Genomic DNA, 16627 nt, shown 5'->3' on the forward strand with positions numbered 1-16627 from the left:
CGCGTCAATCACCCCTCAACCTCATCCATCGCAGTGACCAGCCGACTAATAGCCTGGAATATCAACCCAGCTCTCTGTTTTTCCAAACTACTTGCGGGCGGTGGCGGTGGCGGGGGTGGGGGCGGGGCAGCCTGAGGTGAAGCTCGTCCACTACCTCCCCCTCCTGCCCCTCCATTCTCATCCTCGCCATTCTCACTATTATTCTCTTGTTTGGCCTGCGGTTGTGGTGGTGGCGGTGGAGGCTTGATCACTTCTTCGGCCTTCTTATCCAACGCAGCAAAGATCTCTCTGATCGACGCTCTCCAACTATCCCAGACGACATTAACTATATGTTGTTCTATAGCTTCGCTCAGGCCCGTCCCGGAAAGTCGCGCCCCCTGGATGGTGATCTGCGCGGAGGATCCGACCGAGAACGAGTTGATAGGTGGGCAAGGGAAAGTCAACATGGTCGTCGTACGTGACAACAACGCTAATTGAGGGAGAGTCTGTTGAGGCGATGCGGAGCAATTCGGACAGTGTGTCAAACTGTGGAACAACCTCAAAGATCTAGCCAGAGGAGCGAATACGCCGAGAGTCAACGGCGTCGACATACCCGGTTTGGGATCGAGTGCGTGTTGAGTGAGCAGCGAGAGAATGTGAGGGACGACTTGTCGATGATTACATCCGTGAGGTACGCTGAAATCGGGCAGTTGCAAGCCGGCAGGATCGCTGTTGACGTTAGTGTCGCTACCGTCGTTGTCGTCTTGCATGGAAGTGAGATTTAAAAGGGCGAGATGAGGATCCATTTCATGGGCGTCTCCCCCGTGATCACCCTCGACATTCCCGTCGCCGTGTCCACCTGCGTTGTTCTCGTTGAGGGAGAATATGGCATCTCGGAGCGCGGAAGTGGTGTGTTGATCCATGTCGGTATTGGGGAATGGGTTGTCGCCTGCGGAAGGGAAATCGTCGTTATTGTAATGCACTTGAGGCTCAGGTTGTGGAGGAGCGTTGTAGGGTAGGTTATGTACGAAGAGAGCGAGGGGAAGATCGGCGAGGTATCCGTCGATTGCGATGGATTCGAGCTATGCACACGATATCAGATCAGTGTCACAACTTCGATGGGATGGTTTGACTCACCATCTGATCATCCGTCATAGTCTGCAATTCCTCCCCTTCCTCCTCACCCGTCAAACCCATATCCATCGCCATGCCCATCGCCATCTTCATGTCCATTGCTTCGGATCCAAACGTACTCAAGCTCTCCCTGGCGCCGAGTTTCCTCTTCTTTCCAGGGTTGTTGGCGTTGGCATGCGGTAAGGCGTGGTGCTGTTGCATCGGGTCGAGCGCTTGATGAGCCATTTTCTGATCTTTGGGCACGGTACGGCGGCGTTGTCTCGGTGCGTAGATACAGTTCCAACCTCCTGCGGCGCAACGAGTGCAAGAGGGCCTATCTCCGGAGCATTTCTGAGGGCGCAGGATGGTTAGCTAAGAAGGGGCACGATTCTTAGTGCCAAAGATGATCTTTTGCTCACCTGTTTGGCGGCATGGCATAGATCGCAAGCTGGACACAGATGAATGGTCAGTCAAGTTGGTAGCCGGACGGATCGGAATTACCGCTCTCACCTTTTCGTATGCTTGGCGGCCTTCCGAAGGAGTTCGGCCTATTATTATCGAAGTCACTCAAATCCGTATCTCTAGGATCGAACTCGTTGGGTGTGTGGATGTCCCCCAAATTCAAGTCCAGCTCAGGTTCACCTTCCATACCCACTACACCGGGTTCGTGATGTTGCTGGTGGTGCAAATGGTTATCATCGCTTGCTATAGGTATCTCCAGATCGTGTACGTTGACATTAACATCTACGCCGAGATCTCCTGAGGACCCGTTGTGCAAGTCGTGGTGATCGAGGGGCAGTTGTTCTTCTTTATGTTGATGCTGAGAGAAGTCGGGTTGCTGTAATGCATGGTGGAAATGGTGTGGCTGATGATGATGATTCAATTGGTCATCGTCCATGACGACGGTAGAGACATCCTGGTCGGTATGATGTCCCAGTGATCCCAGATGGGCCGAAGCCGCTGCTACGGCTGAGGCTAACGCATCGTTGTCTGCTTGTTGTTGTGCTGTCTGCATCGATTGGTCATCCATCGTCAGTGCAGACGTTGAGTGGGATTGCTAACGCGACAAGCTTTGTTGTGTTTGGCTTTGAGGATGGTCCGAATGGTGTGGACCAAGTATGTGGAGGCTTGTTGATGATAATGATAAGCTAGGGTCGGCGTTACCACTGATAAGAGAAAGAGGCGATTCTGATTGTGATGGTGGTGAAGCTGTTGGGAATAGCGGGAATACAGTCAGATAACACTTTGTGGTGGTTTCAGCGGCGTCCTTCTTACTCTCCCTGATATGGGTCAACCCCGAAAGCCCGGATATGTGGCGATGCACCGAATCCCTCGACAAGGGTTGACGACAATGAGAGAGGAACTCACCGGATGCTACTGTTGGGACGATATCGAGGCTGCTGAGCTTGACAACGAGCAGGATTAGGATAGGATGATGGAGGAAGAAGGTGTGCTCGTCATCTGTGGTGGCGAGGACGACGTTTTCTGTATGAGGGGGTAAAAGCTCACCGCCACCATACGGCTGTTGCTTCTCTAGGTAATTCTGCGTGTGCTGGGTGCGGAGGCGGCATTATCGGCGATCTTCTTCTGTGGCACGTTGACTCAAGGTTGTTCTGCTTAGTCAGCGTGGGAAAGCTGTTGCTCGTCGCCGCCAGCGATTAGATAAAGCACAAATAGTCGAACGTCGTTGTAAGCTGACTTATTCTATTCTACATTGCCCAATCGAAGATCTACTCCAGCTCAGCCTGAGATCTACATTTCAGGACACACCGATACCTGTGATCGCTTACTCTACTGCCCTCAAACCGAACCATGGCCGCACCTTTGGTCCAGTTCAAAAAAGGGCCTTCCCGACGCCCTGTTCAATCCCGCAAACGATCCGCATCGCCCACCGCAGATTCCGACATCGCTTCCTCATCCACATCGGTGATACGCCCGGAGAAGAAGAACATCGCGAACCCGCTCGTCCAAGGCACCAAGCGTCGGCGAGATCTCAACGGGGACGAAGAAGCCAACACCGACGGAGGGCTGGACGATCTAGAATATCGAGCCGATGAGGGGTTGACCAGGAGGGGGGACGAGCTAGCTACTCGATCAAATGACTGGGATTTGGAAGTTGGTGAAGATGTGCTGAAGGAGAAGAAATTGAAATTGAATGAGGTGAGCACCGTCCCCCTTTTTTCTGTAATAGTAGCGCAAAAAAATGTTTTGACTGGAATTGAGCTGATGTTTTTCACCTTTACGTTCATGTTTGGATCTCAGGATGGAGAATTAGATGTAGATGATGGTCTATATAGGGGTAATTCGAACTACCTACCGACGATAAATAAGACTCGCGAACAGCTGAATGCCAAGATGAAGACCGGTCCGATTAAGGCCACTTCCCATGTTAGGACGATCACGGTGATGGATTATCAACCGGACGTGTGCAAAGATTACAAGGAGACGGGGTTCTGCGGATATGGCGATTCGTGCAAATTCTTACATGACCGAGGAGATTATCTGGCGGGCTGGCAGATGGATAATCTCGATGCGACACAACAAGCTATCGTAGAAGAGGAAGATGAAGAAGAGGAGGTGCCATTTGCGTGTCTAATATGCAGGCAACCGTTCACTAATCCGGTGGTCACAAAATGCGGTCATTATTTCTGTATGAAGTGAGTTTCGCCCCTTTTTACATGATCGTGTCATATCCTCGTTGACAGTCGTCGATGACTTGTGCGGATCTTTGGATACATACTAATGTGCTTTTTGATCATGTTATAGCTGCGCAACGAAACGATTTATCAAGTCGCCCAAATGTTATGCTTGCGGCGCGCCGACTTCGGGTATCTTCAATACCGCTGATAAGATCTTAGCCAAGATGGAGGCGCGGAATAAAGCTAAGCGAGAGGCGAAGGGTATCGTCGATGAGGAGGATGGCGATGGAATAGAGATTGGCGGTGGCAGTGGCAGTGATAGTGAGAATGACCAGGATGAAGAGGAGGATTAGCGGGTAACCTATCTGATTGTCATAAGTAGCATAGTACTTTCTGTTCTTCGTTGAAGCATAAGGCCGAATTGTTGTATCCTGTAGAATAAAAGTGCGTCAAGGCGCAAATGCATGACGAATGCAGGTTCATCATAATGAGGATGGTTTTGATAGTGTAGGTAATATACAATGTGTTGGCCCCTGTTCTCTTCGTTCCCTGCTTCAGTCATGGATCTGGCTCGTTGGCTTTCGGTTCTTATTCCTTGTTTCGGATCTATCAGGTAATCGCACCTAGCTGACTGTCGTCGCATGCTTCTATCCCTCTGTGGTGTCCATTCTTCATTTTCTATCTTTGGACCATCTCCGCCCGCACCCGTATAAATGCCTAATAGTCATCATCGCTCCCCTCATTATACAGCCCATTCCTGATGCCCACTTTCCCCTTTCTCGCCCCTCTATCTCGATCTCTTCCGCCTCGCCGACGCTCTTCGTCGTCCGAAACATCGTCGTCGTCTGTTTTGATGGGTACGAGGTTCGAGCTTAGATTGGAGGCTAGACTCAAGTCTGTGGGCAGAACACCTATTTGATGGGTTTTAGGCGATCAGTCCAAATCGCATACCAGTAAAATGTCGTTGGTTTATGGTTTCTAAAATCGAAAGAAGAAGATTGAGGAATGTGACGTAAGAAGGGTCATCCGAACAAGACAAATAGTACTTGTGATGTGATCTGATGTAATGTAAAATATGCAGAGAGAGAAGAGAGGAACTTACCAGACTGCTTCAACCTAAACTCCAACACCTTACTCGTAAACTGATCTGAATCGCCCAGCTCCTCGAACCCGATCAACCTGTCCACGGCCTTCCCATCTACGAAGCACATCACGCAAGGTAGGACCTGCACGGCCATTTTCGAGACTAGGAAGGGGATGTCGGATACGGAGGCTCGTAAGAACAGTGTATGAGGGTATTGCGGGGCTAGTTCCTATTTTGCCATTACACTCATCAGTTCATTCCGGTCGATAAGAGAACGCCCGAGTAACGTGTGTGACGGAGATGGCAGTGGGAAGGACAGGTGCAAGTGAAAGTCAAAGGCTTAAACGCACAGATAGTTTCTGATCCATTATCTTGCATCGGGAAAAGTCGTTATGGAAGAAATGCAATAACACGTATCGTTCTTTCCTATAGCCAAGTAAAGTATGGAGTGAAGGATATCAGGTCAGTGAGATGATCATACGTGAGCTCATCATCGTCCTTGATGTCAAACGTAGGACTGAGGTGAGTCGCAATGAGGACATTGATATCACGCGATTGACAATGACGAGTGCGACTGACACGTAAAGCCTGTGAATAAACTCACGACATCCGCTCAATCAACAATTTCTCCTCTACGAAAGTGACCACTCGTCCATTATCGCTCTCTTTGAGGTTCTTCACCTGCTTGATCTCTCTTTGTAAGGCTTCTATACGCCGGTCTCGGTCCGAGGCGAAATCGAAGCCCGCCTCTTCGAGCGAGTCGAGGAGCTCGGAATCTGATAAAGTCGGTGAAGGCGGGGCGCTGTAGTGAACCACTTGGTCAGCTTGATGGTCCCTTGGTGATCGCAGAAGAGGGAGCGTCCTCCAGCTGATAGGCTGGACTCACCTCATGTTTGTGTCTGATCTATGCTCAAGAATGTGAGCTTGTCGTCAGCCATACTAATGTATAGACTGAAAATGATTATAACATGAATACATCGACGCAGACGACAAAAAGGCGTCCGAGCGCGAAGGGTTTGGTAATGTTCAGCACGTGTTAGAGTGGCAAATCCCTCCATCGGGTGGCATCATCTGTCCTTGTCATTCTACGGAAGTCAGTCTTCTCAGGCTGTCGCAAAGATACAGCGAAGCGACGTTGTGAGTAGTGTTAGTACACGCATGAGCATTGATTCGGACAGATCTCACACGCGTCAGAAGAGGGAGGGACCTTTGTCCTTGCGGCGCCCTGTTGCATCCTTTTATTCCCGATATCTCTCCAAACGTGAGACGTCTTTGGCTTACCTACCGTCCTGTTTGTCATTCCCATATATATCACTGAAGATGGCATGGGAGAGATTCTGTCATACCCCAAATCCTACTCGATTAACCCAGACAGCAAAAAGTGTATATCTAAGTATAATCGATAAAACAATCTTAACACCTCGCCCAAGCCGTTCTCGTCTAAAAGGGTAAAATAGCGAAGAAGCCCTTTTGTACCTCCAGCTCATAGATACAACGCCCTCCTGACTGCATCTCCCAACGGGGTACGTTAAGACAAATATACAAGCCGACTTGCAATCAAACCGCTCGCATCGTAAAAATGGCTCCATACGTCAAAGTCCCAAGAGAAGACAACTCGTCCACCGCCCCAAGCTCATCCGGGGACACAGAAGCGGATGCAACCGATACTTCCTCGTTCATGGACAAGTATTCCAAAGAGATATACAGTGAGTCACCTTCGCCCTTTCCTACAACTGTCAAGCTCGGAGCATCATGTTGAGGTTGCTGAACATCTGCTAACCGTTTCAATCTGCGCCAATAGTCGGTCTCGCTGTATTAGGAGTTCTGGTCCTAGGCTACTTCCTATGGGCCGGCTCTACCCACCGATTATCTTACCCACCTTTCAACCAGAAACGCTGTGTTGATTGTAAAAAGGGTATAAGCAAGGACAAGACCGAGGACGAGGATTATTTCAAGAACGATCCTGCCTCTTCGTCTGAAGAGGCAGGCAAGAATGGCAAGAGTGAAGGATGGGTATGTAAGGCGTGTCAGGAGAAAAGGGAGGAGAAGATGTTGAGTAAAGAAATGGGGGAGGATAGTAAGAGTTCGAAAAGTAGATCAAAAGGAAAAGTAACAGCACCGGGGAGGGAGAAAGAAGGGAAAGGAGGTAAGAGTAAAATAGCATCGCGAGAAGTAGATAGCGATTCTGAGGAGGATTATACTTCCGACGAAGATGAGGAGGAAGAAGAAGAAGAAGTGATAGAGACAGTCAAACGAGTACGAAGGGTCGAAAGAGATTCGCCAATCAAAGAGGAAAAGAGGAAAAGTAGACCGCCGCCATTGAAGAAAAGGTATGAGGAGGAAAGTGATTCCGATGATTACGAGTCGACCGACGAAGAGGAGGAAAAAGAGACGCGAGAAAGGGAAAAGAGGCGAGAGCAGGCGAGAAAGGAGAAGAGGAGGGAAAAAGATTGAGATATGCGGTTCTGTATCACTCGTATACTCGTATACTCGTATTGGGTAGCGCTAGACATGCGATGCACAGATCTGTTTCAACCATCATACTTCAGTCTCAGCCTTCACTAAAACTGTGGACTGTGAAATTGTTGTGTGCGCGACTGATGTCTGTTGAGAGAATGCCCCGCGAAGAGGTCACGTCGTACACCTGCATGCACTTCTTGAGAGCCAGTGCAGCGTACTGTGATCACGGCTTGAAACGTGATCGAATAGATCCTTTCTACTGATCAGTCAATGGGATTATAGATCAAGCTCAAACTGTATCGCACGACCAATGACCAAGATGAGTTCCCTTTCAAACGCGAAGACAGAACAAAGCAGATGGTTCATATCAAGCCAACATCGTCGCGTAACGTACTCGGTGAAGGTCAGGTGAGCCACAGCTATATATAATGAACAACTACCGTGTGACATCGAAAGTGGACATGTAAATTTGTCTGCACAGTCCGACAAAATAGTTAGCCGGGTCCTGCCCCCGTACTCGACTTAAACAGCAGGAGGGCCATCTCCTGCACTTCCTATCACACCGCAAGAAAAAAAGCCCCACACAGTATCCCCGCAGCTCGGTCATCGAAAAACAGCCAGAATGTCCTTGTCGTCCAATACCAGCATCAAGAATGATCACACCGATGGGAGAGGGAGCTACCACATAGTTCCATGGTATTACGGTATGTGGGGTAGCTGTGGAAGTGTTTCCCGTGCCCATTTCTCTTCCAACCAGCAACCTTGCCCCCGCTCCATCTCCCTCCTTCCTCTCCCCTCCCCTTCATACCTCCAACCCACCTCTGATCCCGTCTTTCACTTGCCTTATTCCGACTGTTCTCCTCTACTCTCTCACGTCCCCCTTGACGACCACGCCACTCTGCATTACCCACTCCGACTTGCCTTTTCGAGGGAGTGAAAATACATGAGATGCAAGAAGAAAAGCTGACAGATCCATCCCTTCGTCAGTCGCGCCTGCGATCTTTGGAGGTTTCCTGCTCATCCTCTTCATTTGGCTTCGTTTCGCCTGGCCACGGATAGTGAGACTCCGATTCGCCAAAGAATGCAACAACGCGAAATGTCACTTGGGTGGAGTCATCGAGAGGAGAGATAGGATGAAAGCTGCACGTGGGTGGAAAGACGGCTCTGGCTTTGGCTCTGGCTCAGGAGGGAAGAAGGCCGTGTGGTATCACAAGGAATGTGCGCCGGGCGACAGCAAAGTCTGAATAAAGGAAAGATGATTATGGTTGTATGCAGTATATCACATCGTCCATCAATGTCGAGTAATTTCGCTCGACTGCCATGTGTCCTTTGATTGATACGGTGTCATTTGAATGCTGCTGTGTTCTCCGACAATCGACAATCATTGTCCGAACACGCGGTCCTAACGCTCAGCTCAGACAGGCGAGGTAAGGTGATGTGTTTCAGGGCGAAGCAGTAATTTTGCGGTCCATGACAATGTAGGCTGGACATCAGTCATGAGCAGTAGGTTCTGAGCAGCCAAATTCTGTGGGTTGAATGTCGACGACTTTTGGTTACTCGTATGCACGGTCCGATCGGACGATTAGGAAATTCGTAATGACTTGCGGCGAGCTCCGCTGATCGACGGGATCAAAAGCGGGTCTCATCAGACAAATCCTAATCATCGTCCGAGTCTTCAGAGCGTCCGAGTAGATCGTGCGTACGAGTAGCCATGCACTACCGAATGACTATCTTGGTCGGACGATCAGATTTATGTGACCCTGAAAAGGTTCTGTCTATTCTTCGCAGAGTCCGTGACGGAGTCGGACTTGAGACTTGTAGCCCGTTCATATTCCGTTCTCCAAGAATCAATCGCTTCAAAATGCATGCTGAAAAGCCAATGACCAATGTTTGCCCCTGAAAAGCTTGCTCTGTTAAACTATCCTTACTCATGCATGCTGGTGACCCGCGGAGGACTGGATGCGTCACCAAATATCATTTCCGAGGTTCACCCGAAGTAGTCTCGATCTAATCATCTAACGTTGTCGAAGGGTAAGCGACACCCAAAAGATATCGAATGTCGGTCCGATTTTGCCGCATGGTTCCCTGGCCGACTGAAGGTACAGTACAAGGCACGACGTTCTAAAGTGGATGAACCGGCGGCTGGGAGCAGAGAGTGTGTGCCGAAAAGTGATCGGACGCACCTACCGGCGGTTCAGGGATCGTCGTACTTTCATGTTCCTGAATTAGGACAAACAGTGGAGGCACCATGCGGAACAACTTGCTAAGTCATGAGAATGTTTTTGGGTAGCGAAACCCCTGATGGAGGCTGGCGGGAGCACAAGAAGCCCTCGTTGGAGAGCGATGGAGGTGGGTGGGATGTTGAAGGGGAACAAGAGGGGCAAATGATCGCATGTGAAAGTAGTTAGAACAGACCCTGTGAATCGGGTCTCACCGGCCTAGAAAACCGATATTTCCACCAGTGTTTTCCGCTTTTTTTCTGGGCCGTTCAAAGTGTCACCAGGTGGAAAAGATGTATATAAAGCTAAATGCAGAGGTGGTAGTCCGGGAACCTTTTCCCACTTATCTGAATCATTTGAGCTTGTTCACCGTACAGAAAGATTTTAGACACGATGGAAGAAATTAAGCCACACAGAACTGAAAGTCACGAATCGGTGATCAAGCCTGCTGCTGGACCTGTCAACCCCTTATCCAATCCTAAAGATGAGCGACGCATTGCCATCGAGAAGAAGCTGGTGAGGAAGTTGGACGCGAGATGTTCGCTCTTCGTGCTTATCTACATCATGAGTGAGTCAGTCATCCTTAGTGGCGGACATCCTCTCGCCTTAAAATTTCGCTTTTTTCTCTTTTGCATCGGAATTCTTCTCTTCTTTTTCTGGCGCTCTCTCTCTCTATCGCTCTCCATTGCTCTCTTCCGCCTCTACCTCCTCTACATCCTTTCGCTGACCTTTCTGAACCGCTCAGACTATCTCGATCGAAACAACATCGCATCCGCCAAAGGTAAAGGGCTCACAAGAGACCTAAACCTCAATGCCACCCAATATTCGACCTGTCTCTCCATCCTATACGTCGGTTATATACTTATGCAAATACCATCTAACCTCGTCATCAACAGAATAAGCAGGCCTTCCTGGTATATAGCGATAGCAATCTTGATTTGGGGAGCCATTTCCACTTGCTCAGGTGTAGTCACCTCTTTTGGAGGTATGGTGGCGATTAGATTTACCTTGGGGTTCGTTGAAGTGAGTAGTCATCCTTTGCATACCGTATACACTCAAACCCATCCTTCCCTCGATCGCCAAAAAGCTATACAATTTACCCAAAGAAATCCTCTTTGAATCTCACACCCCTCGTATTTTGCACGTTTTTCGCCACAGATGCTGATCACGTGACTCAGGCCGCGTTCCTTCCTGGTGCCCTGCTCATCCTTTCCAAGTGGTATACGCGACGAGAACTCACGTTGAGGAACGCCATTCTGTTCGGAGGTAACCTCATAGTATGTTATTCATTCATTTCTGGGCGATTTAACGGCCCAAGCATGCAAAAGGGGGCGTTCACACTGACAAAATGAATCTCTTCTTCAGTCGAATGCCTTTGCGGCTTTAATCGCTGCCGGTGTTCTGTCCAACATGGAAGGTGTTTTGGGCCACGCTGCCTGGCGATGGATGTTTTGGATCGAGGGGGCTATTACGATGCTCATCGCAATCTTTGCTTTCTTCCTATTGCCCGATCTCCCTCATAACACGAAAGGATTTTCCGAAGAAGAGCTAGAAGTGGCGCAATTGCGACTTCTCGAAGATGTTGGTGAAGCCGATCAAGATTCTGCTGACCAGGGCGTCTTCGACGGATTCTTCATGGCTATCAAGGACGTCAAGATCTATGTCATGTGCTTCGCCTTGACCGCCTATGTGGTCGGTCTCTCCTTCAACGCTTTTTTCCCTTCGTTAACCGGTACGCTCGGATTCTCCTACATCCCTACTTTGCTCATGTCCTCACCGCCATGGGTGTTCGCTACCATCGTCTCCATGGTGAATGCATGGCACGCCGACAGAACCCAAGAAAAGTTCTGGCATATAGTCGTACCTATGCTCGGCGGATTGGTTGGATTCATTATCTGTATGGCAACAAACCAGACTGCTGCACGATACGTTGCGCTCTTCCTTCAAGCGAGTTCTTATGCCGGATTCATTGTCTTCTACTCTTGGATCTCCTCTTCTTTCCCTCGACCTCCTGCCAAAAGAGCCGTAGCGATCGCCCTTATAAACGCCTTTTCGCAGTTCGGTAACATCGCTGGGTCCTACGTCTGGAAACTCGACTCAAACGGATACAGAAAGGCATACGGAATTGTCACCGCTATGTTCGGGGTCGCCATCGTGCTATGTTACATTTTCAGATCGATTTTGGTCAACCTCAACAAGAAGCTCGAAGCTGGAGAACAAGCTTGGGAGACTAGAGCGGATGTTGCCGATAAAGGAAACAAGCTGGAGCATGTCGAAGCTGGAGGGGATGAGGCTCTCGATATGAAGCGAGGATTCAGATACTTGATCTAAAGAACTTATGCACAAGCAAATCATAGCATATGTATCTCCTCAGATACCTATCATACACCCTGCTCCATATCATGCAGAACTTCTATAATGCACATCAGTCTCGGTCAAGCGCTTGAGCAATAGTGTCATTGAGGCATCAGCAGATATGAGGCGGATCTCTCCGCTTCAACCTGCTTCCCGCGTGGTCGACGCTCGGACCCAGTCCGGGTAAACGAGGAATCCACAACGCGTCCTGGTTAAAATAATGTTGACAACTCGCTGTCCTCATGGCATCTCCTCAAATTCCTTCTGCTTTGCTTTTCCTTCTCCTTCTACAATCAACTGGTCCGCCGAGCCCTCAAGTATCACAGGCAGCTGGAAACAGATCGATGCGTGTCACAAAGCCTGATTGGATTGAGCACTCGGGTAAGCTTTTGGATCCCTGCTTATGCCTTGATAAATGGCCCCGCTGATGGACTTGGTCGCAGTCGGTGAGAAGAAGGGAAGATGTCCTATATATAGTATATCAGTGCATCCAGATGGGACTAGAATAGCTACCGGTGGATTGGGTGAGTCGACCGCTTCCTCTCATGATCATGAGCAAATGCCCATACGCAAATGGAGTAGTCGGTGGATAGTTGTACATAAGGCTGACTTGTTCCACCCACCACCGATTTCCTGCTCACAGATAGCAAGATCAAGATCTGGTCTACACTGCCAATCCTGGACGAAGATGCCGAGAAAGATGAAGCAAATCACAAGCTGCTATGTACGATGGCAGCTCATACAGGTATGTCGGACATATCACACCAGGAAGCTGGCTGATCCCGCTGAATTCGACAGGACCTGTCCTCACTGTACGATGGGCTCATCATGGGCGTTTCCTCGCTTCGGGTTCAGACGATTCTGTTTGTATGATATGGGGTATTGATCCGTAAGTCATTGCGGTTCTCGCTTAGCTAGAGTCTAATTCTGTCTGATCACCTTGAAATCAGGGAGGGAGCGGGCAGATTATGGGGAAGCGAGGAAGTCAATCACGAGTCATGGAAAGCTCTTACTAGACTGGTAGGACACGTAGCGGGTAAGTGACCGATCCAAAAGATCGCACGACATTGCTTATCTTTACTGCAGACGTCGTGGACCTTGCCTGGTCGCGAGACGATTCGATGTTAGCGTCTGTAGGATTAGATTCAAAGGTTTGGATTTGGGACGGGAACACTTTCGGTCAGCTTATCTGTTCGGAATGATTCCGGAGAACACAGCTGATTACTACCGTAGAGCGATTAAGGAAGCTTGATCTGCATCAAGGCTTTGTGAAGGGCGTCTGCTGGGATCCCGTGGGGAATTTCCTAGCCACGCAGGTCAGTCTAGCTTTCACCACATCAATCATCACGTCACACATCCGGCTTGACATCAGTGCGTCAAAAGCTTATAAGTATGCTTAGTCCGATGACAAGACGGTCAAGATTTGGAATACTGAAGATTGGTCACTCATACAAACCATCTCCGAACCCTTTAAAACCTCGCCGCAGAGTACTTTCTTCCGTAGATTGAGGTAAGTACTCCTTCTTTCTCGTTGGGAGTGAATTGACCGATCGAATAGTTGGTCACCCGACGGAGCCTTCATCGCTGCTTCCAACGCAATGAACGGACCGGTATTCGTCGCCGCAGTCATCGATAGGGAGAATTGGAATTCCGATATCTCATTTGTAGGACATGAGAACACAATCCAGGTAGCGGTGAGTATCTGCTTATTGGCGCAGATACTGTGAGCTGACGTGATGTCTAGGCTTTCAACCCACGCTTGTTCTTTCGGAAAGAAGACACACCAGCTCGGGCGACTGCTTCCTGTATGCTTGCGCTAGGTGCCAACGACTTTAGTATATCCATCTGGAGAAACGTATTGCATAAACCGCTCGTGGTGCTGAAAGAGGTATTTGGAAGAGATTTGCTGGATATGTGCTGGTGAGTGGTCTTGCCTTGTTGCCATTTCCAATTGATTGATATTCATGACTGCAGGTCCAATGACGGGTACAACCTCTATGCGTGCTCCGCGGATGGATCCATATGCGCTGTCTCGTTCGACCCAACAGAATTTCCGGAACTCGGAAAGCCGGAATTGACGCAACAGATATTAGACGAATACGAGTACAAACCTAAAAGAGGTCTAGCTCGAGCAGTATCGACTCAACCGCCACTATCCGTAACGAATTCCTTTGGACCCTCTAGTAGCGCCTCCGCTACTGTCAATGTTCTGCAACCCAGGAAGAAAGGCAGTTCTAGCCGGAGGGTCGACTTATCAAACCCCGCCTCCAACTCGCGATCCCTGCAACCTCCCGCGAGAGATCCTTTCGCAGCGCCTATACAGGAATTTGGCGGATCAATTGGGCATCAAGCGTCTACAGCCCAGATGTTCGAAGACGCTCGAAATGCCTTCTCAGCTGCCGCGGCGAATGGCGGCTCTCCGACAGCTGGGCTAAAGAGGAAGGCCGTTTTTGCTGAAGATGAAAGCAGAGCCGTTAGAGGTCGACTGATGGGCACGACACAAAGCGACAATTCACCCATCGAAGTTCTCAGGGCTCCACGAGTAGCTATATCTGCTGGACCGCCCTCGAGGGGACGGACTCTTCCTGTTCCGCAAATTCAATCTGTTGTCCGAGCTGCATTATTACCAAGCGAAGGCACCAGTCATTTTCAAGCACAAAATGCCAAGACCCAGGACGAACTCACGAAGATCTCCTTCAGCAAAGATGGTCAAGGTCAATGGGTCGATTACTTACCATCGCCCGCGTTGTATCTTGCAATCACGAGCAAGATGAGCGCGGTAGCCACAGAGGACGGTGTTGTAACGATCTACTCCCCTGCTGGTCGAAGGTGAGTCTTGTACAGGCATGGCAAATGATTGTGTTGACTTGTGTTGCAGGTTATCGAGCCTCAAGCTTGACTCTCTTGTATTCGAGCTTCAAGCTACCCGAGACAAGCTGTGTATCGTCACATCTGATTGTCAGATCCGAGTCATGTGAGCTGCTCTCCTGAGTTTGACATACGAGCTTTCACTAATATACCGATGAGGGCATAGTGATGTCAAATCTGGCAAAGCCCTTTTCCCTGCCGCATCCCTCTCACACCTCCTCAAGCATCCATCAACGTCTGTAGATCTAGAGATTCTGAAATGTCAGCTATGCCCGAATGGTGTTCCGATCATTGTCACCTCATCGCCAGCAGCTTATGCGTACGACGCTTCGATGCCAGAATGGATAACCATCTCGACCTCGCACCAAATTTCGTCCAGTCCCCTCGGATCTTCCAGTATTGGGATCGTAGGTGAAGTCGAGAACACAGTCAAATCCTTGTGGAAGGGTAAGAAGAGAGATGATGGAGGAGAATGGTGGACGGAAAGCATGACCATGAGTCATTATGAGACTCGAATCAACGCTGCGGTCTTGCTCGACTCCAAGGAAGAATACCAGTCATTTGTTTCCGAGTACATCAAGTACTTAGGCAATGAAGGATTCCTCGACAGAACTGAGGAAGTATTGAAAGAGCTCATAGGTCCGATCTACAGGTCAGTCCCCCTGAACTACACATCTTGTACGTGAGTAGCTGACGCATCCATTTTCTAAATGTAGAACGACAAATCCGAGAGAATGGGATGATACGATCGTCGGACTGAACAAGAGGAATGTTGCGCAAGCCTTAGTAGGATATCTGTCTCAAACGAAACAAGGAGGGGAATTGGCCAGAGAGTATGCGGGATTGTTGGCCAGGCTGAACGGAGATGGGTGGTAGGTGACAGTAGATACTATGGAATTTAGCTGGACGTGAGGGGTCATCAAGAGAAAGCGAGGGATTGAGCATCATCAAAAAGTTGTACGCATTATCACATCATGTATTCCTATTAGTGTGCTCGACACGCGTCAACTTATCAACACACAGTGCTCATCGAACGAGGGTGTGGAGAGAAGTCATCAATTGAGCTAACGCAGTTCGAATACACTAATCATCCTTTGTTCATCTGTCCTTCAGAGGGCCGAGCTCACTACCCTTTGCTTTTGGCGACAGCCAGACAAGCTTTCTTCTTGGTCTTGCTCATCTCCTATCGTTACATCATACCTTCCAGCTATCACCCAAATTCACATCACGCTTTACCATGATTCCCTTCGAGATCGAAACCGAAATTGAGAATGCCTTGGAGTCGTTCAGAGTACCCGGATGTCAGGTGATCACCTATAAGGAAGGGTTACAAGCGGCGAAAGTTACGGAAGGATACATCAAGGCCTTTGGTCATCAAGACCTGAACAGACAAATAGCTATGACCGCTAAGGTGCGTCCCAATACCATGACGTGCTACGCACTGTGAACAGACACTGCTCATACTTGTAGGTGTGAAAAATAGACGAGATTGCCATTGGCGAGCTGTACGAAGCTTTTCACCCTACATCTCCTGATCCCGATCCTGGAAGAGCATGGTCATACAATGTTTACCCCACTCAACGTAGTACTTCCCGGACTCGAGGCGGAGCTCGGAGAGAAAGGCCGATGGACTTGCAGGGATGTCTGCACCCATATGACGGGTCTGCAAAGCTGGGACAAATGGTTCGAAATTGGCGAAGATGGACTCAGCTCAAGTGATATTGTAAGCTTGAACCGAACTTGTCCTTCTCCGCTAGCTATCCGCTTTCTGCCTTCGGCTTGTGTATGACTGAATACTGATGATGCTAATCTTGCAGGTCGATAAGGTTTTACCCCCTCTGTGAAATACGAGAAGAACTCGATGTTCATGTACTCCAACCCGCCCTTTGTCCTCTTGGACTGGATCTGCC

At 49.3% G+C, this 16627-nt stretch overlaps 7 protein-coding genes across 7 annotated transcripts; 5 read left to right on the forward strand and 2 right to left on the reverse strand.

Moving 5' to 3' along the window:
* Positions 1 to 8: 8 nt before the first annotated feature.
* Positions 9 to 2122, reverse strand: I303_107024 (uncharacterized protein; the record flags this gene model as incomplete). The annotated part of the gene is made up of 4 exons (XM_018409707.1): positions 9 to 1061; positions 1117 to 1443; positions 1512 to 1540; positions 1603 to 2122. 4 exons carry the CDS (start codon positions 2120 to 2122, stop codon positions 9 to 11), a joined length of 1929 nt encoding a protein of 642 aa, XP_018260710.1.
* Positions 2123 to 2904: 782 nt separating this feature from the next.
* Positions 2905 to 4084, forward strand: I303_107025 (pre-mRNA-splicing factor CWC24; the record flags this gene model as incomplete). Its single annotated transcript, XM_018409708.1, has 3 exons — positions 2905 to 3252; positions 3355 to 3749; positions 3859 to 4084. 3 exons carry the CDS (start codon positions 2905 to 2907, stop codon positions 4082 to 4084), a joined length of 969 nt encoding a protein of 322 aa, XP_018260711.1.
* Positions 4085 to 4448: 364 nt separating this feature from the next.
* On the reverse strand, positions 4449 to 5706 carry I303_107026 (uncharacterized protein; the record flags this gene model as incomplete). Its single annotated transcript, XM_018409709.1, has 5 exons — positions 4449 to 4642; positions 4834 to 5044; positions 5166 to 5241; positions 5420 to 5617; positions 5702 to 5706. The coding sequence occupies 5 exons, from the start codon at positions 5704 to 5706 to the stop codon at positions 4449 to 4451; spliced, it is 684 nt and encodes a 227-aa protein (XP_018260712.1).
* Positions 5707 to 6394: 688 nt separating this feature from the next.
* I303_107027 (uncharacterized protein) lies at positions 6395 to 7269 on the forward strand (the record flags this gene model as incomplete). Its single annotated transcript, XM_018409710.1, has 2 exons — positions 6395 to 6521; positions 6617 to 7269. The coding sequence occupies 2 exons, from the start codon at positions 6395 to 6397 to the stop codon at positions 7267 to 7269; spliced, it is 780 nt and encodes a 259-aa protein (XP_018260713.1).
* Positions 7270 to 9887: 2618 nt separating this feature from the next.
* I303_107028 (uncharacterized protein) lies at positions 9888 to 11825 on the forward strand (the record flags this gene model as incomplete). Its single annotated transcript, XM_018409711.1, has 4 exons — positions 9888 to 10062; positions 10240 to 10517; positions 10673 to 10771; positions 10860 to 11825. 4 exons carry the CDS (start codon positions 9888 to 9890, stop codon positions 11823 to 11825), a joined length of 1518 nt encoding a protein of 505 aa, XP_018260714.1.
* A 368-nt stretch (positions 11826 to 12193) lies between these two features.
* I303_107029 (uncharacterized protein) lies at positions 12194 to 15593 on the forward strand (the record flags this gene model as incomplete). The annotated part of the gene is made up of 14 exons (XM_018409712.2): positions 12194 to 12230; positions 12293 to 12373; positions 12493 to 12594; positions 12648 to 12738; positions 12800 to 12885; positions 12936 to 13028; positions 13083 to 13165; positions 13250 to 13359; positions 13408 to 13543; positions 13594 to 13769; positions 13824 to 14678; positions 14728 to 14823; positions 14884 to 15369; positions 15434 to 15593. The coding sequence occupies 14 exons, from the start codon at positions 12194 to 12196 to the stop codon at positions 15591 to 15593; spliced, it is 2592 nt and encodes an 863-aa protein (XP_018260715.2).
* A 361-nt stretch (positions 15594 to 15954) lies between these two features.
* On the forward strand, positions 15955 to 16561 carry I303_107030 (uncharacterized protein; the record flags this gene model as incomplete). The annotated part of the gene is made up of 3 exons (XM_018409713.1): positions 15955 to 16128; positions 16201 to 16440; positions 16535 to 16561. The coding sequence occupies 3 exons, from the start codon at positions 15955 to 15957 to the stop codon at positions 16559 to 16561; spliced, it is 441 nt and encodes a 146-aa protein (XP_018260716.1).
* Between the last annotated feature and the right edge of the window lie 66 nt (positions 16562 to 16627).

This window comes from Kwoniella dejecticola, chromosome 9, assembly GCF_000512565.2.
Source record: "Kwoniella dejecticola CBS 10117 chromosome 9, complete sequence".
In the NCBI taxonomy this organism is placed as follows: Eukaryota; Fungi; Basidiomycota; class Tremellomycetes; order Tremellales; family Cryptococcaceae; genus Kwoniella; species Kwoniella dejecticola.